Raw genomic sequence first — 18,433 nt, forward strand, 5'->3', positions numbered from 1 at the left:
GATGTTTTCTCTCCGCAGACACAAAAATCACATGTCAGAGAGACGACGGTGCTGACGCTTGTTTCATTATCAAATCAAAGGCTGCACTTTGAATTTGTTGTGACTCTTAAGCTTGTGGGAGGTCTGAACAACCTGTGTGTGTGTGTGTGTGTGTGTGTGTGTGTGTGTGTGTGTGTGTGTGTGTGTGTGTGTGTGTGTGTGTGTGTGTGTGTGTNGTGCTGACGCTTGTTTCATTATCAAATCAAAGGCTGCACTTTGAATTTGTTGTGACTCTTAAGCTTGTGGGAGGTCTGAACAACCTGTGTGTGTGTGTGTGTGTGTGTGTATGTGTGTGTGTGTGTGTGTGTGTGTGTGTGTGTGTGTCAAGGGGCTTTATAAAAGGTCTGGAGGTCGAACCTGAAGTCAGTTTAGTGTCTGATCATTGGAGGAGCTGCTGTCACCAACAGGGACCATGTAAGTACATTTTAAAGAGTGTCATCACTTAACTAAACTGATAAAGTGGGATTTTTTTAATTTTATTTCAACAGTCAGTTTAGTTCATTTTACTTTTATTTTTGTTGTAATGTGTTTTCTGCTGTTTAAAGTTACTTTTGTAAATGTGATGATTTATGTTTAACTTGTCCACCAGGCTTTCCTGTTAAGGTTAGAAAAGCATGATGCTTCAGTTCTGTGTGATGTATTTTATAATAGAAAAGTTTAAAACAGAACTTAACTGAAAATTTATTTATTTATTTATTTATTTATTTGGTCAGATTGGAAAATTTAAATTTAAAAACGGAAAATTAAGGAAAAGAAAATTAGAGACGTTTCCATTTCTATCCATGTGATGGATTGACTAAAGGCTGGACGGAGGAAAACACACACACAGGTCATTTGGCGATGTTCATGTGTCTGTTGTAACATGTTTTTTCTCTTTGAACTGGTGTCAGGAATTGGATACATCAGCTTGTTTGACTCTCACTTTTATTATTTTACTATTGCTGATATTTGGGAGGTGTGCTCATCAGCTCCTCTGTGACTTATGGTTTCCCATAACACCATCAAACAAATAATATATAGCACTTACAATAAATCCTGCATTAGTAAAAACATCCACAGACACATTTGGCTGTTGACCATGTCTGCAGGGCAGAGAGGTCATGTTGGCTTTTATTGGGAATTCTAGGATTTTAGTGTTTAGTGTACAGTTTATATTCTTCTGTGAAAAATTAGTAAGTTAGTTAGTTAGTAAAGTTAGTATTTTTTCAGCTGATACGTTTTGATTCAGTGAGAATTAATGAGGATTTTTATTCTGCACTAAACAGTGAAATCTATAGAAGGGGTGTAATTATACACACATCGCTTGCTAAGTGTAAGGCTATTTAAAAAGATGCATTGATGAAGCTTGTAACTTTATTTTTTGATTTAATGTTGATATTTGTTGCTGTTTTTTTTAATTTTTTAATTTATTGTTGACAATCACTTTTACTCTCGGATTGGATGGTTAACCGCCCGTCATCACAGAGCCTGTTGGTGTGAATACTGTATGTATATATGGGTGAGGTATCCATTGTTAAGCATTTTGTGGAAGAAAAGTGGCATCTCACCATTGAGTTTTTCAGATCATGAAATATGGGTTGTAAGGAGTTCCTGTTTAGGAGCAGTTAATGCAGAATTTTATGTTTTGTATTCTGAAAATATTGAAATATTTATTTAAAAAATATTTATTTTCCTGACTACAAAATTTGCGCTTTTCTTGTGAATTCATTTATGATTTCACTCATTCAAAATACAAAAGCAAAAGCAAATAGTATGATATATGCAACCGATACTGAGGAGTTGCAATTAGACATTTCTTCGTTTTAAGAGGTCACAAACCAGAATGGCTGGGAACTAGTTGTCTAACTAATTAAATGGATGATGCTCCCTGTTCTTTTTCCTCTAAATGACTTGTTTTGATGTGAGTTTCTTGGTTGTTTTGTATCAGAAGATGCAGATGTCCCACAGACCTGTGCAGTGGCTCGCGGTCATGCTTCTAGTAATCTTTGCAGCAGGCCAGTGTCAACAGAACGAGAGGTGAGACGACTGTTTCTGCCTTATTTCAACCATTTTATATGTTGCAAGTTTTGAAGGATTTTTATTTCTGTGACTCAAAATATGTTCAGTGTTCAGACATTCTCGCATGCACTGAAAAAATTGAATAATTAAAAAAAACGTAGTAGGAAAATGTTTAGTGTGTATCAGATGTAGCTTTTTGAAACACATAGATGTATTAGAGTGTCCATATTATCACAGCTCATACTTCAGCAGGGAGGACATTTGGGGATTTGAGGGTCACCACTGAGCACTATAACAGAATCAGAAACTGTTCTCACTGACTTATTTTTTCAGTGAAATGTTTAAGCAATGAAATGTGATTTCATTCTGTATGAGCAGATGTTTGAAATATGTCTGGTGCTGTTTTTAAAATTGCACAACTTAAAATTACTGACAGAAAATTCCAAGGACAATTTTGATGTTTTTTTTTTAACTTTAAATATCAGCACTTATAAATGACTCCTGACTGACCTATGAGGACGTGGACTGAGGATGTGCTGATTTTGACTGACAGATTCTTCATGCTCTTTCCTCCGTCTCCTCACAGCCGCCGAGCTGTGACTGAGCACCAGCTGATGCACGACCGCGGCCGAAACATCCAGAGTCTCAAGAGACTCATCTGGTTGTCCAGCGCCATCGAGGGTCTCCACACCGCCCAGACCCGCTCTGCTGCTTTCAATCCCACAAAGGTCCTGAACCTGGATTTGAACCCAGCGCTGGTCACTGCTGCGGGGAGCCCCCAGACCGCCCGGGTGCAGAGCCTCCTGAGAGACTTCTTTAACCCCTACCTGACTCAGCTGCCAGACAGAGAGCCCTAACACCACACTGATGCACAAAATTAAGCTAGGTTACAAAAATATAAAAAGTATTGATTGTGTCCATCGTTTGAACAATAAAAAAGATTTGTTGATTGGGCTCAAAAACAACATATTTATGAAAAAAAAACAACATATATACTGTATATATATATATTTATTTTATTTTTTTGTCTTAATGTTAAGTCACATTACTTTTACATCAAGGGCTGGGTGATAGAACCAAAAAATAAAATTCATTTCAAGCTTGGGGACAATTCACAACTTTGATAAATTTGTTTTTCCAACAAAATACAGCGAGACCAAAACATGATTGCAACATCAAATCTTTAGGTCATGTGCTAAACTGTGCAAAACACTGTTGATCTTTTCCACAAAAACTAAAATTTGAATAGCTTGGATTAATTCTATGTACTATCCAGGTCTAATTATGTTTGCTTTATTTCTCATTATCTTCAGTTGAAGACAAATTCAAGCCTTCGAAGTTTCCAGTGCGATCTCCTCCAGCAAACTCTGCACAGGCAGCCAACAGACACACTGATGCACTGTGTTTTTTAATTGGGAAGTCCTTATTCTAACACCTTGTCATCACACTACCAGACTACAACTACACAAATACACAGCTTACAGTCTATTTATTTACCCCCCCACATCAGAAATGTGAATAATTTCCAGTGCAGAGGAAGTAAATTCAACAGAAGGCTAATGTGACTGTAACTTTAGTGACATCAGAAAAAGACTAACGGCTCTTACACACAGACTGCATGTCTTTGTTTAAACCTGTCTCAATATACTTTTAATGTGTGCTGCGCTGATATGTCTCGAGAGAAGCTTGATGCCTCTGAATTTCATGTTTTATCAGCATAATGAGGAAAACATTTTAATTACTGAGTTTGCAAAACAATGTATTTAATTAGGGAGAGATTGTCAATTTAGCTAAATACTGAAAAAGTTTAAAGCACCCACAGGATGTTTTCACTTTTTAACATTTAACCGATCTTTCCCTAACCTTTTTTTGTTGTCTAAACTTAACCACACATGAGTCAGGATGAGTCAGAACACCTTCCTATGACTTGTGTTCACAACAAGAAGCACTTCCTGCTTTCACTTGAAAAAACATTGCCCCTGAACATAATCTAACATTTCCTTCAAACTGTATTTGGCAAATTAAAAATGTATTAATGTAATTTCAAAGACAATTGGTATCTTTATTGTGTCACCTCAACCCAGAGAGCCAGACAAAGCTCTGAAGAAAACACTCAGAATCACAGATGCTGTCCAGAAGACACAACAGAGAACTACAGTAGTAGTAGTACCATTGTACATCCATAGTACATCTTAGCTTAGATGCAAAAAATATGTTGTTTCAGGTGGCTGCAACTTTGTAATACGTAAGCAATAACACACAACAAGGCATACATCAGAAAATAATATGAGTAACTCAGCCCGCTAAAAGCCTAATTTTTTATATCTTCAGCTGAACTCTACAAGTCATTTTTACAGTGTAAACTAATCACTTCACAGCCAGTATGGACAGGAGGAATGATTACAAACACCAACGCCTCCTTTCATATATGGATATGTGAGTATTTGTACTAAGACAGAGTTGAAAAAATCCACACCTGTCCTTTAAAGGAGCTATTTACAAGTTTTGCTATTGTTAGGCTACACAGCCAACGTTAGCATTAACAACTGTTTACTTACCAGTCTTGAGGAGAGCTTCAGCCATCATTGCGTTTACAATACAAGAGGTTATAATACATCCTCTGAGCAGCACTACTTCTTCAGGGTAGCCGAGCTGGGGCTAGCTGGTTAGCATGCTAACTTCAGAAGAAGAAAAGAAGTGATAGAAATAGAGGCAAAACAAGCCATGACATTGGCGTTGCGTTTCCTCAGTGGATACAACTCTTGGTGAGTAAAGGAATGAAGTTTGATGCTGAACCCGCAACATTTCTTTTTGACTAGTAAGTAAACAGCTGTCAATGCTAACATTGGCTATGTACCAATAGCAAAACTTACAAATCCCTTCTTTAAAGCTGCAGCTGCCACAGCCAGGGGGACTAATGCAGTTGTGTGTACAAGGCAAATATAAGGAGGAAAATAATACACAGTTTAAATCCTTTAGATCTTAGTATTTGTGTGTGTATTTAACATTTTGTATCACCACCATAGGGTCTTATGCAACTTAACACAACTTTTTGCATGTCTAAAAATATGCATGTTTATTATTCTGTTCTTGGCCGTTGTTAAAACGCTGCTTAGTGTGTGATAATATTCATGTGTAAGAGTCTACATACTTGTTACAGCTGTTTCTTCAGTACAGCTCATTTGTTTTCAGAACCTAAAAAGATCTTAAGACTACTGTACTACTTGTAATCATTAGTGACTGAACTGTGTTTACTCCTCTCCTAGAATTGAATGTAGTGCAGTATGAACTTACAGACTGAATGACCCACAATGTATGGGATGACATTTATGAATTTCATGTGTTTGATTAATTCTCTTTGTGCATGCAAGAGACGTGTGGTTGTATAACAATGATTGAATGCCTGCAGTTTTATCTTATGAAAATTTATATTAAACTTTGTGGATGCACGGATGTGGTCTGTGTTTATGCATCAACTTTCTGCTTAAATTTTGTAACTGACTGACCCGAAAAGCCTAAAAGCTCTTGCTGGTCCATGCAAAAAATGTTTGTGCCTTGTTTGGTTATTCTTTAATAATTCTGAATTGAAGTCTTTATTAGTTTTGATAGTAGCCATTTGATCATTGATAGTTCTCCTGGTCCCTCAACTCAACCTGCATTCCCAAGAAAGTTCAGCAAAAACAATTCTTTATGAGGAGGTTGAGTTGGGGTTTGAGTCCTATATCACTTTTTGACTTTGTTAACTTATTATTTTCAGTTTATTCTACTACTTGGTTAGGTTTAGGCACCAAAAGTACCTGGTTGGGTTGCCTTTCTGCCAGAAACCCAGGTGGCCAGGTGGAGTATGTCTGCCTGATCTGCTTGCCTGTAAAACTGAACTCAGGGCAAAAGGTCCATTTTCAAACGAGACAGCCTCGCGAGACTTCCGTGACGGCTAACGTTAACTAGCTTGCTGTGTTAACCACAGTGACACCGGTCGTGGTGATCCACCTACAGCTGCAAACGTGTCTTCGGTACTCTAATTCATAACGGGTAAATCAAAAACTAACCACGCACAGAGAAGTGCTGTCTGTCAGCTTGAAGCGCCGTCACCTCCCCTCGGACTGTCCGCGGCTCTCGTCCTTTAATCGGCCAGGTCAGTCGGTGTTACATCCGTCAGTTCTTTGGGTTAGCTAGTCAGGCTAGCTTGGGCTAGCGCGCAGGGAGGTGTCAGTAGTACAGTCTGATTTAATTGAGTGGTGTAGGTGATATTTTCAACAATATAAGTATGAAGAGATGAGAATAAGCCAACAGAACAAGTTACAACAAGCCCAGCTTATGTTCATCTTCAACACTAGCAATACTAATGTGAAGATAGCCAACAGCAAGTATGCTAGGCAGCATTAGCAAACCGCCGAGGGAGGTCGATAGAGGCTTCTCCGTAGTTCATATGTCGCTGACAGTCACAAGAAATAGTTGAGTAACATAGATACGGTGCGTCAATTGGATGTTTCACGCTGTCTTTGATTTGAACAGGGTTAAGAGGTCGCTGGTTATTGAACCCTGGTAAAGGCATGTCCGCAGATAATGATGTGCAACATGTCAGAGATGTGCGGTAGTTTGAGCAGACATTTCCTTGTACCACACTGCTCATGTACTCATGTAATCAACAACACTAACATCGACACGTGTGGCAGTTCAAGGTGGGTTCTGGCCATTTTGGTGCGTCAGAGACAGGCTTTCATGCATCTGAGTATCTGTAGGTCTGTAGGACTCTTAAAAAGCATTGAATTTCATTTACAAAGGTGTTAGATCTTGTTTGCCATAGAGGGTAATGCTAGTTATGTTTTTTTATATGATTGCTGGCTATGGGGTGATGTTATACATGTATACATTTAAAGGTTTGACTGTTTGAGCAGTCAGTCCATTTTAGGGGAATTTCAGTCAGTACCATCAGACCTGTCAAACACTGGTACCACTGGTAGCTACAGCAGCTAAGAAGTCCATCTCGTAATGGGCAACTGCCAATTTTAGCAAAAAACTTAAATTAACTTTAATGAGTCTTACATTTTTCATTGGCTAATCTATCCGTATCCAGGTTGCTTTAATGTAATTAATGAGAGTATCAGTAATTATTTAAATAATTAATGAAATTAAATGTGATATGAAAATAAATACCATATAATTTCTGCTGGTTTTCTGTTGTACTTTCATATTTTTGACAATATAAATGTGAACCAGTCTTAAAAAGTATTAAATTTAATTTTCTGAACCCTGCACACACCCTGCAGCTGGTGGCCCTGTTAAGAGTCTTAACCTGATTATAATCTCTAGATATGACATGGCACATAAGTAATCTAGTTATTCATCTTTTTCAGGAGCGTCTTTGACTCTTCCACATCCCACACAGCATCTGTTATCGCTGTCTTGAGGTGTAACTATTATAAGTTTTATGATCCAATGTTTTTATTGTATTTATATTATACAGCCTACAATTTACCGTCAGCATAAGGTGTAGAGAGGATGTAAACAGGCACTCCTCAACCTCAGTATTAGCAAAACACTGAGCAGCCAGCAGCATGTGTGTGTGGAGCACGTGTGGTTCACCTGCAATACTGGCTTTATAGCTTAAAAAATACCTGGCAAACCTATTATACCAACAATAACAAACTCAGTAGGTAATGTGGCGAAACTCCCCTTATGATATTAATGATATAAATGATATATTTCACATTTTTAATAATATGTTATAAATCACTGACAGGGGTTATTCCAATATAATCATGACATTCAAAAGTGGTGTTTATTGATATATAAACTATTATTGAACGGTTAAATGAGAAATGTATTTATTGATAACAGCTGCCCAGTTGTTTAGTTATGGTTAAAATTAAAAGATTTCTGGTATATCAGCTCTGACAGTGTTTTCTGACATTGCATAGACCTTAAGATTAGTTGATAAATTGAGAAAATACAGATTCATATAGTATAATATAGATTTAGGTCAGATTAATCAATGTTGAAAATAGTCATTAGTTGCAGCTTAGTAAAATGCTTAATGGGTTATGTGAAGCTGTATTATATATTGTGATATTTTCACAGGATAGCATTGTAATATCGATTTCTTGTTTTTGTCCAGCCTCATCCAGCCCCACTGTGGATCTTTAGCCCCTCCGTCAGGACAGTGGCAGAGGCAGAGCCAGAGCCATCGGGGACCAGACCAGCAGGCAGCAGGGCTCCATGAGCACGACGGGGCAGCAGCAAGGGGGGGGCCTGCGCTCTCGCCGAGGCCTTGGCCGGGACAAGGACCCTGGGCAGGGCATGGGCATGGAGGCGGCCTGCTGGCTTGCCCCCGGAGTGCTGCGCAGGCTGATTGAGCTGCCTTCACCCCCCCTGTCCCGACACCAGCTCAAGAGACTGGAGGAGCACAGGTAATTCTATGTAGCCCTGTGGTGTAGCAGTGGTATGTTTGGAGCAAACTATAGAGTAATGTCAGAGACTGAGGACTATCAGCCATACTGTTGACAGCACTGCTCCATAGCTGCTAGAGCTAGCGTTAGCTCCAGACTGACAATCAAATCCAGTGACCAGTTTCAAATGATGATGTGATTAAAAATTTAACAGGAGATTCTGTCATTTACACTCAACAACTGCAAAGCTATCCGGTATCTGTCTGAAAGTGATGTGAAGTGATCAACTAAATCATTTATGTAGAAAAAGACTGGCTAATCTGTTGGTCTCTTTTGAACAGCACAAAGACACAGCCCTCTCCCTCTCACCGAAATTATACAAAGCACTATTGTTCTTTAACAAAACCGCCATTGGCTGAGTGTAAATGTGGTAAATTTAATCTGTTTTTGTTGCAGCTGACAAAATCAGTGTCTGACATCTTAAATTGTCACTTGGTACAGCTCTTTACGACACTTGTTATTTGTATTTAGTTAGAATTAAAAAATTACTCTTTTACATCACAATTTCAATATAAAAACCAAAAATTGTTCAGTCTTAAAAGAAGACAATAAACAGTCATATTATCACCCTGGCTAGTTACGATGACAGGGCTCACTCTTTCTGGTCCTTCCTGGGTGGGAACTCACCTGGCTGTTGTCCATCCCTGCAGGTACAGCAGTGCTGGACGCTCCCTTCTGGAGCCCCTGATGCAGCGTTACTGGGAATGGTTGGTGGGACGAGTCCCTTCCTGGATTGCCCCAAACCTCATCACCATCATCGGCCTCGCCACCAATGTCTTCACCACCCTTGTGCTCGTCTACTACTGCCCGACTGCCACTGAACAGGTGAGTCATCATTGTCAAACAACCTAGAAACATTTGGGCTATTACCGTTTTCAACAATAATTAACCCTAGTTGCTTCTTTGCTATTTTTTTTTTTTATTATTATTATTAAACTAGTGTCAATAAAACTCAGTTGCTGCAGATGTTTCACATTAAAAGATTACCATGAAAGGGAGAGATTATGCTCTGAGCCACTGGAAGAATTTTAGAATTAATTCATGAATGAAAACAGTGTTAGTGTTAAAAAGAGAAAGCGTTATCAGCAGAGTGGCGGGTACAACATGACTCTGTTGTTGTACTGACTGAATTAGCGCTGTGGAAAGAGAATCTGAAATAAAAGCCTGGTTGTAATATGAGCATGTTTCAAATAAAGGCTTGTTTCAACCTGCTGTTGAGATTTTATTTAGGGACCAGCCAAAATGTGAAGTTCAGCCAAACCATAAAAAATATTTATTTTCTCATGTACCAGTACTGGTGTCTATCCATGTAGATAGTTTTATTTAATCTGTTGAGTTTCTGAGGTGTCCCAAAAGTTGTAGTGCTCAAAACATGAAAACATTAGACACAACATCCTGGATGCTCTGGATAATCCACCCAAAATGAATGAAGTTATCCAGTTGTGTCGGCTGTGATTAGAATACACAGGATTTCTGAGGTCTGCTCAGGCCAGTGTGTTGGTCTGAGCACACAGATATACCAGAGAACAGAATCCTTTCACATCACTGAGGGTGTCTCTGCTTTCACAGCATACCAGTATCACTTTGTTTGTCATTTGCTATTTCTCCTGCCCATTGTGGGCCCGGTAGCCAGTTCTGGACATATTTTATAATAGGGGTGAAATCAGTTGCCAAACATTTCCTAGTCCCAGATTCTCAAATGTGAAGGATTTGATTTCTTTGTCATATCATAGTAAACTCAATATCCTTTGGGTTTTAACTGTAGGTTGAATAAAGCAAATTATATGAAGACATTTTTCACATTTTACAAACAGAACAATTAATCAGGAAAATAATTAGCAGATTAATGGAAATGCAAATAAGCATTTTTTTCAGCCATAGATTATATGGACAAATCAGTTTTGGGAAACAGACCTCTGACACAGCAATGACATAAGACCCTGTCTTTTGCCATATGGTATTTTGAAACTGTGTCTATGTGGGTTTAAAGGCAAAGTCACCCCAGCTCCATATGAATGTGTGTGTGTTGTTTCAGGCTCCCCTCTGGGCGTACCTGTTGTGTGCAGTGGGTCTGTTTGTCTACCAGTCATTGGATGCCATTGACGGGAAGCAGGCCAGACGCACCAATAGCAGCTCTCCGCTGGGTGAGCTGTTTGACCACGGCTGCGACTCCCTCTCCACCGGTTAGTTAGTTTCCTTTTTAACTCCACTGTATCTCAGTCAATCTGAAGCTCTGTTAAAACAGCCTGTGTTGTTGAAATTGTCTTTGTAGTGTTTGTGGTGTTGGGAACCAGTATAGCAGTGCAACTGGGCACCAACCCGGACTGGATGTTCTTCTGCTGCTTCGCTGGGATGTTTATGTTCTACTGTGCCCACTGGCAAACATACGTGTCAGGAACACTGCGGTTTGGCATGTGAGTCAACCAAAGCTGCTTGATTTTCTGTTTCTGATTTGCTTTTGTTTAAAAGTAAGAAGATCATTTCCAGCCATTTATCTTTTCAGTACTCATACATCTCATTATTACAGTGCGTCCTTAGTGGGTGTGAGGATAGTTATTTTATAAATTCCACCAATACAGTACCTGTTTCAGCCAAAATAATACTCTTTCATACCTCATTTAGCTGAGTACAAACATATACTCAAACAAACAATTAACTTGGTCAAGATATATATTAATTGCATCAGTATTTAATGTTGTCCGAGGACAAAAACATGTAGAATAACTTATAACTAAATAAAACAAACAGAATAGTGACAGGAAATACCTGATCATGGAATAAACAAACAAGACTAAGACTTTTAATTTACCTCTAGGTAACTCCTGGATTCATGTATTCATGTGGGATTGTTCTTGAAGTCAGCCCAGTTGCATTTATCAGACGAGGTTCAGCAGCATCACAGCTGCCAAGTGTTCACATCTCACTTCCTCTTAGTGTTTTCGTTGTGGTGTTTTCTTGTTGCTCTAATTCTATATTACTGAGTTTTATTTCCCTCCATTCGGGTTCTGTAAAACCAAGAATTCTTCCTAAAACAGTGTTATTACATGTACTCAGAGGAGACTCACTGAGTGTGATGTAATGTTGATTAAATATTGTGTCCATTCATTTTTTTTTTATGGGTCGAGAGTTCAGAAAAAAATCTACATGTAAGCTTCATGGTGATTAGCAGAAAAACCAACTAACCCCAACACTATTTTCTTTATATTTGGCTGTCTCCGTCACTTGTACTTGAAACCTGCTTTTATTGAGAATTTCTGTCTGTGGTGCATCAATATTACATTGAAACATGGAGTTAAATATCTATCTATTTAAATTTAGATAGGTCGAATGGTTGTAATACACTGTACATTAGTCAGGTGGATATAGAGCCACACAAACTTTGAAAGATCAGATTAATCTGATATATAACAGATGTAATACACAATGTAATAAAAGTCCATAGCACTAAAGTATTTATTGAAAAGTGGATAAACTAGTTGGATTTTATTGTAAGTCAGCTAGCCAGTTATACTGGATAGCTGTGCAGTTGAGCTGCAGTGAATGTGGATGTATCTGTGTACAGATTTGACATAACAGAGGTGCAGATCTGTCTAGCAGGATTACAGATGCTCACAGCCACTGTGGGTCCATGCCTGTGGAACATGATGGTAAACCTCCTGGCTGCTGCTGCATGGCTCACTGCTGTCTGCTTCCACACTGACTGCTGACCTCCAAGGAGGCACATGTAGAATTTAAATTCAGTCCGTTCTGATGAAAGGTGCAGTCAGTAAATTACAGCTCTTCACTAACATCAGCTGAAGGAAATTAACAGTTTGCAAACTGTGTGAATATCTTCCAAACATACCAGTGTTATTTAAATTCTGAGCTGGGTTTTGACTCTATTTGACTTAACTAAATTAGACTCAGACAAATTACATGTCACTGAGTACAGACTGACACAGGCGACATCCTTCCAGCAGGAAACACTAACATTAGAATATTAATATTCATATATATATATATATATATAATCTTTGCATTTCATTTCTAGCACTGCTAAGACAGGGCACGATGAGAGACCCACTGGATGTTATACTGTATCACCTAGTAAGATTGCCCCACTATCACAACAGCATGACTTGCAGCTTTTTCTCTTTTTTTAATATGGATTTTGGACTGTTGGTCAGACATAACAGGACATTTGAAGACTTTAACGGGCATATCTTAATGTTTTTTAGAGATTATACAATCACTCATAATTATTTTATTAGAAAATTAACTAATAGTGACAATATTTGTTGCTTGCAGCCTTAGTAAACACACATACCCAGAGGCTGTTTCTGTTCAAAAAGCTTAACGGAATAGTTCACCATTACTTTCAGGATGAAGTTAGCCTAGCTTAGCATAGAGACTTGAAGCAGGGGGAAACAGCTTGCCTGGCTCTGTCCAGCGTTTAAATATCAATATCAACTAATCTAAAGCTCACTAATAAACACATTGTATCTCATTTATTTAATTTGTAAAATACCTTGTAGTTTCATGGAGAGTTATGTGCTTGAGCTATTTCTTAGCGCTCAGCAGTCATTGAGGGAACAGAGGAGTGACTGAGTCAACCACACTTGAAACTTCACACTTAACACTTGAAACTCCGTGCTGTTAAATCATCACCATTTTGTTGAAAGAGCCAGTGAAATTACTGATTGCATCTCTAACGTAGCTGCTTTCTGGTTGAATCTTGAACCTCAAAATTAACCCTGTGTTGTGCAGAGAAACACAACAGTGTCGCATCAGCGCTATGTCGTGCAGTGTGGAAGTGGAAGAAGGCTGTAGGATGACTGTGTGCTGGTAGATGTCACTAATCCTCACTATAAAACTTTCTGCTTTCTCCTCCCACTCAGCATTGATGTGACTGAGGTGCAAATCTTCATTATAATCATGTATTTGCTGGCCGCCGTGGGAGGATCTGCTTTGTGGCAGTCACTGGTAATTGTGATCGCTTCTAATTCCTATAGACTGAGATTAAAGAGAATGATGCCATAATTATGTAGTAATGTGTATGTTAGTAATGCTAATATAATTATGATACTGCTCCAATATTTTAGTTTTGACTGTTTTACTGTAATTGTTATCAGAAATACACTCTGACCGCTTTTGACATTCTCTAACATTACTCATGATGCTTTCATTGTCAATATAAAGGTGAATGTACTCACAAATTACAAAAAAGAGCTGGAAAATTACTGTATGATCGGGACATATCTTGATGTAAATCTCTGTGTTGAATTATCATCCCTTAATTTTTGTGTTTTAATGTCTCAATTCACAGATTCCAATCCTAAATATCCAGATGAAAATGGTTCCTGCCATCTGCACTTTTTTAGGAGCCATCTTCTCCTGCACCAATTACTTCAGAGTTATTTTTACAGGAGGTGTGGGCAAAAACGGATCCACAATAGCAGTAAGTCTGGAAACCTCAGATTTCTTTCCTGTTAGCATGTAGTGATTTCGTCAGAGCTGTGGGTTTTAATTAATTGGTGGATAGTGTCAACTGAAACGTGAGGAAGAAAAGCCTGTTTTAGGGCGCATGTTACTGCCTGTTTATGGCTGTTAAAGCAATTCAGCAAATGTTCCCAAGGCTCAGTGATCAGTTAAATGTTCATTTATATGTTCTTATAATATTTCAAGAGAAAAAGAAATCACCTTTTGTAACCCTGTTGTGTTTTTGTTGTTGTCTCCGCCCTCAGGGAACCAGCGTCCTCTCTCCAGTCTTACATATTGGTTCAGTTATAATTTTGGCGGTGATGATATACAAGAAGTCTGCTGTCCAACTCTTTGAGAAACATCCGTGTCTTTATATCCTGGCATTCGGCTTTGTCTCAGCCAAAATCACCAATAAATTAGTTGTAAGTCAAACACACCTTTTTTATGAGTGGGAGGTCAAACATGATGCTGTGGTTGCAGAAACAAATGTTGTTGAATCAGTTGTCTTAACAGACCAGTGCACAATTAAACTAATAAACCTTTCTTACATTATGACACAAGAGTTCTTGGTGGAGGATTTAGACTTTTGGATAACCGTTGTTCATACCATAGAAAATATGAGGCTGTTGACAGTTGGCACCTAGCTGGTGGAGAAAAACAGAAATTAGACAGTTTGTTTTCTTCATTCTTGTTTTCATTTTTACTCTTCAGTTAGCAATTGGAAGTCCATGTAAAACTTGGCCTAGGCATGGTGAGGTCATAGTGCAGACAATTATACAAATACTAATGAAACCATCTTCTCTGTCTTTTGACCATTCAAACTGTGAGACAGAAAGTTAGCTTCTACAACTTATGTGTAAAACTCAAGATTAATGTCCCATCAGAGAACTTTATGTCCTAATTTCCACTTGAAGGTTTGCAAAGATTTCAGTGTCGTGTCCGATGCTGACTTTGTGTCGTTTGTCTGTCTGTATGTCCACAGGTAGCGCATATGACAAAAAGTGAGATGCATCTTCACGATTTAGCCTTCCTGGGACCGGGACTACTGTTCCTGGATCAGTATTTCAATAGTTTTATTGACGAGTACCTGGTGCTGTGGATTGCATTGGTAAGTACATACGTGATGCTAGCTTTGGATAAATGTTTTCAGTAATGGTTAAGTGTACTCAGTAAAGGTCGGTTAGGTTATTTTTAATGAGTGATACTGATATTTACTCTGTCATGGTTATATTTTCTTTATGATGGCTGCTTGTCTGTGTTGTATGGAAAGTCAAATCTGCCATGAAAAGAAAAGAAAATAATACTTGAAATAGAACGAATGACAAAAATAAAAATACTCATGGTACATCAAAACTGAGATACTAAGTCAAAATTATGAGATACTATATTAAAAATATGATGTAAGTCAAAAGTACAAGGTAGTAAGTCAGAATTATGAGTAACTTCATCAAAAGTATTGTGTATTAGTATTACATACTGAGTCAAAAGTATGATATACAGATATACAGAGTTTTGATTATGACATATTAAGGAAAGGAAAGTCAAAGTCAAAATAATGAGATCAAACCTGTGAGACAGAGAACATTTTGTCATGAGTTACTATCTCTTCATGTGTTTTTCCTTTCCTAGCATTAATGTGTTTCCACAATGTGGAGAGCTACTGATTTCCTGCTCGAAAAGAGTGACAGTGTTTCTCTTTCTCCTGCAGATCATTTCCTTCTTTGACTTGGTGCGTTACTGTGTCAGTGTTTGCAACCAGATTGCCTGCCATCTTCACATTTTTGTTTTCAAAATCAAGCCTTGTTCAGTCCTCAGTTCAGCTCCTCACTGAGGACATGCCGGCCATTACTGACTCTGTCCCTTCCTGTTAGTCGCACTCATCTTTTCTTCCCTCTGTTTTCCACGTAGAGATGCAGGGGATGACGTGGTGTAAAGTATGTGCTTCTGCCAACTGAATGTGAGGACAAATAATATATATTAAGATACTGGAGTATTACTGTCATTGTTTTCTTTTTCACCAGTGCAGAATTGAATTTGTACCAGTTTCATCTTCTGCCCCAGTAACAATAATTCTTCTGACAAACTCATGGTTACACAGAGCAAATATTTCAGGAGAGTACAGGTGCTACTCGGTGTGGTCAAGGAGAGAAACTTAAGTTTGTTTTAACTGTTTGTGTGCAAGAAAATGTATAGGAAATGAATCAAAATCTTTGCTTTTCATGATTATAATTTTTGTAATATTTGCATAACTTTACCTTTTGCTATTGTAAATATCAAACTGTTACGATGTCTGTGCTTCTCTTTTAATTTAAAAATCCTGCTTTGACACATTTATAAAGCCTTCCTTCATGTATATGATTTTAAAGGAACGACATCTCCTGCACATTACGCAAAAAACTGCAACTGTTTTACGTCAGCAAAAATGCGGTTTTGGAGGAAACTTAATACCAGCTTTGTTACATTTTTCTTTGACATATCAGAATACTCTTCAAACTTCATGATATTTACTGTCAGTGTTTTTCATTTGGTTTGTCAACTGTAACCACTTGGTTATGTGGGACTTTGGACTGTGATTCAAGTCTGGGGAGGGATTTTGTGTTTATTATCATATGGAATATTATTTACTTAAATATTAATGGTGGTTTGGTTAATGCTTCATGGTGTAAGTCTTCCTCTATGCATCATTGTTTTTGTTGTAAGTAAAAGTAGACACACTGTGCACATGTAAGAAAAATATATTAGTCAAGATCCACTTACGAGCATTCAGAGCTTTGCAAATGTGGACAAAAGGGGCTAGTAAGTGGACCTTTGAGGTCACAAGTTAATTTTTATGTTTAGATTTTCTCCCATTTTTCAGTTGATAAGAACAGAGATAGAGACATTTTAAAGTAGCTCCTTTGAGTCAGTACTCATTTCAACTTTAACTTTGTTGTTGTGTTACATACCACTCCACTGTCACTCCTTTTTTCACTCCTTTCCCTTACCTCAACCTGGTATCATTGTTGTATGTTTTCATTATAGTTAACAAATCCCATGAAAAGACCAAAACTAACAATGTATTGGTTCCTGTCTCAGTACTTTCTGACTTCCCTACACTGTCTGTGGCTCTCAGCTCCAGGACAACAGGCTCTTACTGAAGCAAAAAATCTTTAAAAATTCCTCACAAATGTATACTCTTTTCTTTTTTTTTTTAAAGGCTCAGCAATTTACGGAAACAGTTGGTCACTGAGGTTTTTAGTAAATGTTGATCAAAAAGGGGGAAATAGTTCATTTCTATGAGAATATTTTCAGCAGCGGATCATGTGTTCATGGTAATGAAGGAACATGTCACCAAGTGCATCAGTGTGTCTCACTGATGTGTATTTAATCATTTTTGGACAACAGTGGAGCTCTATGGCACAGAGAAATAAAATGGATCAGGCTTTGGATACACGGACAATACTTGGTAATACTTTATTTTACAAGTCCCATGTTTTCCAGCCAATTTTATGGAAACTTTTCTCATAACTTCCCCAAAATTAGCTGGTATTTAGATGAGAAATGTTGAGGAAGTTTCCAGGTAATTAGCTGGAAAATAAGGGAGCCATTAAAGAAAGCATTACAGGATCGGTTCATGGCTGGTTGTAGTCTCTTCATGGGATTTTTACTGTCAATAAGAAAAATACAGAATGTGACCAGAGTCATCCTTAAGACTGAACAACCACCTCCTGCCATTACAGTTATTTATGTGAACATCACGCTCCTTCCTGTGTTGTCTGTGGATGATTCTACTTAACTGAACCACTGTTTTTAAAATGTATTCATTATTAACACAAATTAAGTTTCCCCCCCTAAACCACACCTACTGAAGCAGAACAGGTGTATGTGGATTGAATGTGTTGGAGATGAGGTCACATGAAGACATCACAGTTTTTAAGATGGTGACTGATGAGAATCAGATCAAACTTTGTCCCTGACAGTTAATAAAAACCTGTTTATTTGACATGTGGCTGCTGCTCGTTCTGCCTCCACATCTACCACCATCTGATACTGTTGCTGCACCTCACACTGACTGTGTGTGTGTGTGTTGTTTCTGCTTCTGAGGAAAACCTGTAGTGATGTTCTGTATTCATGTGTAGAATCTTAAAAGCAGAGATTAGTTTCCTGCTTTCACATGTTGTACCTGTTCTATTTATATTTCATTGAACAGTTCCATCCACAGATCGAGTATTAAACCTCTATGGGTTGTTTATAATGTTAAAAAAGAATCTATAATATTTACCAATTAATTAATTTATGTACAATATCTTCATAGCAGTCATTGTCTTAACTGGAGGAGTTCAGGTTCAGGGTTATTTGGGTCATAATCTACAGTTTTCGGAAAACTAAAAAAAAAAAAACAGCCGGTTGTTGCTTCATAACAGGCGTTCCACACAGAAGTGTTAAAGGGTCAATTCACTCAAATCACAAAAACATTTGTCCTTAAATGGCTTGAAATGGCTAATTAA

At 38.0% G+C, this 18,433-nt stretch overlaps 2 protein-coding genes across 5 annotated transcripts; both read left to right on the plus strand.

The window, feature by feature from the left end:
* Nucleotides 1-428: 428 nt before the first annotated feature.
* Nucleotides 429-2,894, plus strand: LOC111219352 (parathyroid hormone-related protein-like). Its single transcript, XM_022741985.1, has 3 exons — nucleotides 429-453; nucleotides 1,967-2,055; nucleotides 2,624-2,894. The coding sequence occupies exons 2-3, from the start codon at nucleotides 1,970-1,972 to the stop codon at nucleotides 2,892-2,894; spliced, it is 357 nt and encodes a 118-aa protein (XP_022597706.1). The 5' UTR covers nucleotides 429-453; nucleotides 1,967-1,969.
* A 3,093-nt stretch (nucleotides 2,895-5,987) lies between these two features.
* cept1 (choline/ethanolamine phosphotransferase 1) lies at nucleotides 5,988-17,928 on the plus strand. Of its 4 annotated transcripts, none has more exons than XM_022742104.1 (11): nucleotides 5,988-6,172; nucleotides 7,395-7,448; nucleotides 8,156-8,447; nucleotides 9,137-9,311; nucleotides 10,522-10,669; nucleotides 10,759-10,900; nucleotides 13,364-13,448; nucleotides 13,792-13,923; nucleotides 14,210-14,368; nucleotides 14,929-15,054; nucleotides 15,655-17,928. In XM_022742104.1, the coding sequence occupies exons 3-11, from the start codon at nucleotides 8,257-8,259 to the stop codon at nucleotides 15,775-15,777; spliced, it is 1,281 nt and encodes a 426-aa protein (XP_022597825.1). In that variant the 5' UTR covers nucleotides 5,988-6,172; nucleotides 7,395-7,448; nucleotides 8,156-8,256; the 3' UTR covers nucleotides 15,778-17,928. The 4 variants fall into 4 exon arrangements, with proteins under 4 accessions (XP_022597825.1, XP_022597824.1, XP_022597827.1 ...); XM_022742105.1 differs by lacking the exon at nucleotides 5,988-6,172 and adding an exon at nucleotides 6,764-6,779; XM_022742103.1 differs by lacking the exon at nucleotides 7,395-7,448.
* The last annotated feature ends 505 nt before the right edge of the window (nucleotides 17,929-18,433 follow it).

Source organism: Seriola dumerili, unplaced genomic scaffold (assembly GCF_002260705.1).
Source record: "Seriola dumerili isolate Sdu_G_001 unplaced genomic scaffold, Sdu_1.0 BDQW01000066.1, whole genome shotgun sequence".
In the NCBI taxonomy this organism is placed as follows: domain Eukaryota; kingdom Metazoa; phylum Chordata; class Actinopteri; order Carangiformes; family Carangidae; genus Seriola; species Seriola dumerili.

Coding starts and splice junctions, on each gene's coding strand:
- LOC111219352 (XM_022741985.1), top strand. CDS start 1,970: ATGCAGATGTCCCACAGACCTGTGCAGTGGCTCGCGGTCATGCTTCTA. Junction 2,056..2,623: donor CAGTGTCAACAGAACGAGAG/GTGAGACGACTG, acceptor GTCTCCTCACAG/CCGCCGAGCTGTGACTGAGC.
- cept1 (XM_022742104.1), top strand. CDS start 8,257: ATGAGCACGACGGGGCAGCAGCAAGGGGGGGGCCTGCGCTCTCGCCGA. Junction 14,369..14,928: donor AAATCACCAATAAATTAGTT/GTAAGTCAAACA, acceptor GTATGTCCACAG/GTAGCGCATATGACAAAAAG. Junction 15,055..15,654: donor TGGTGCTGTGGATTGCATTG/GTAAGTACATAC, acceptor TTTCTCCTGCAG/ATCATTTCCTTCTTTGACTT.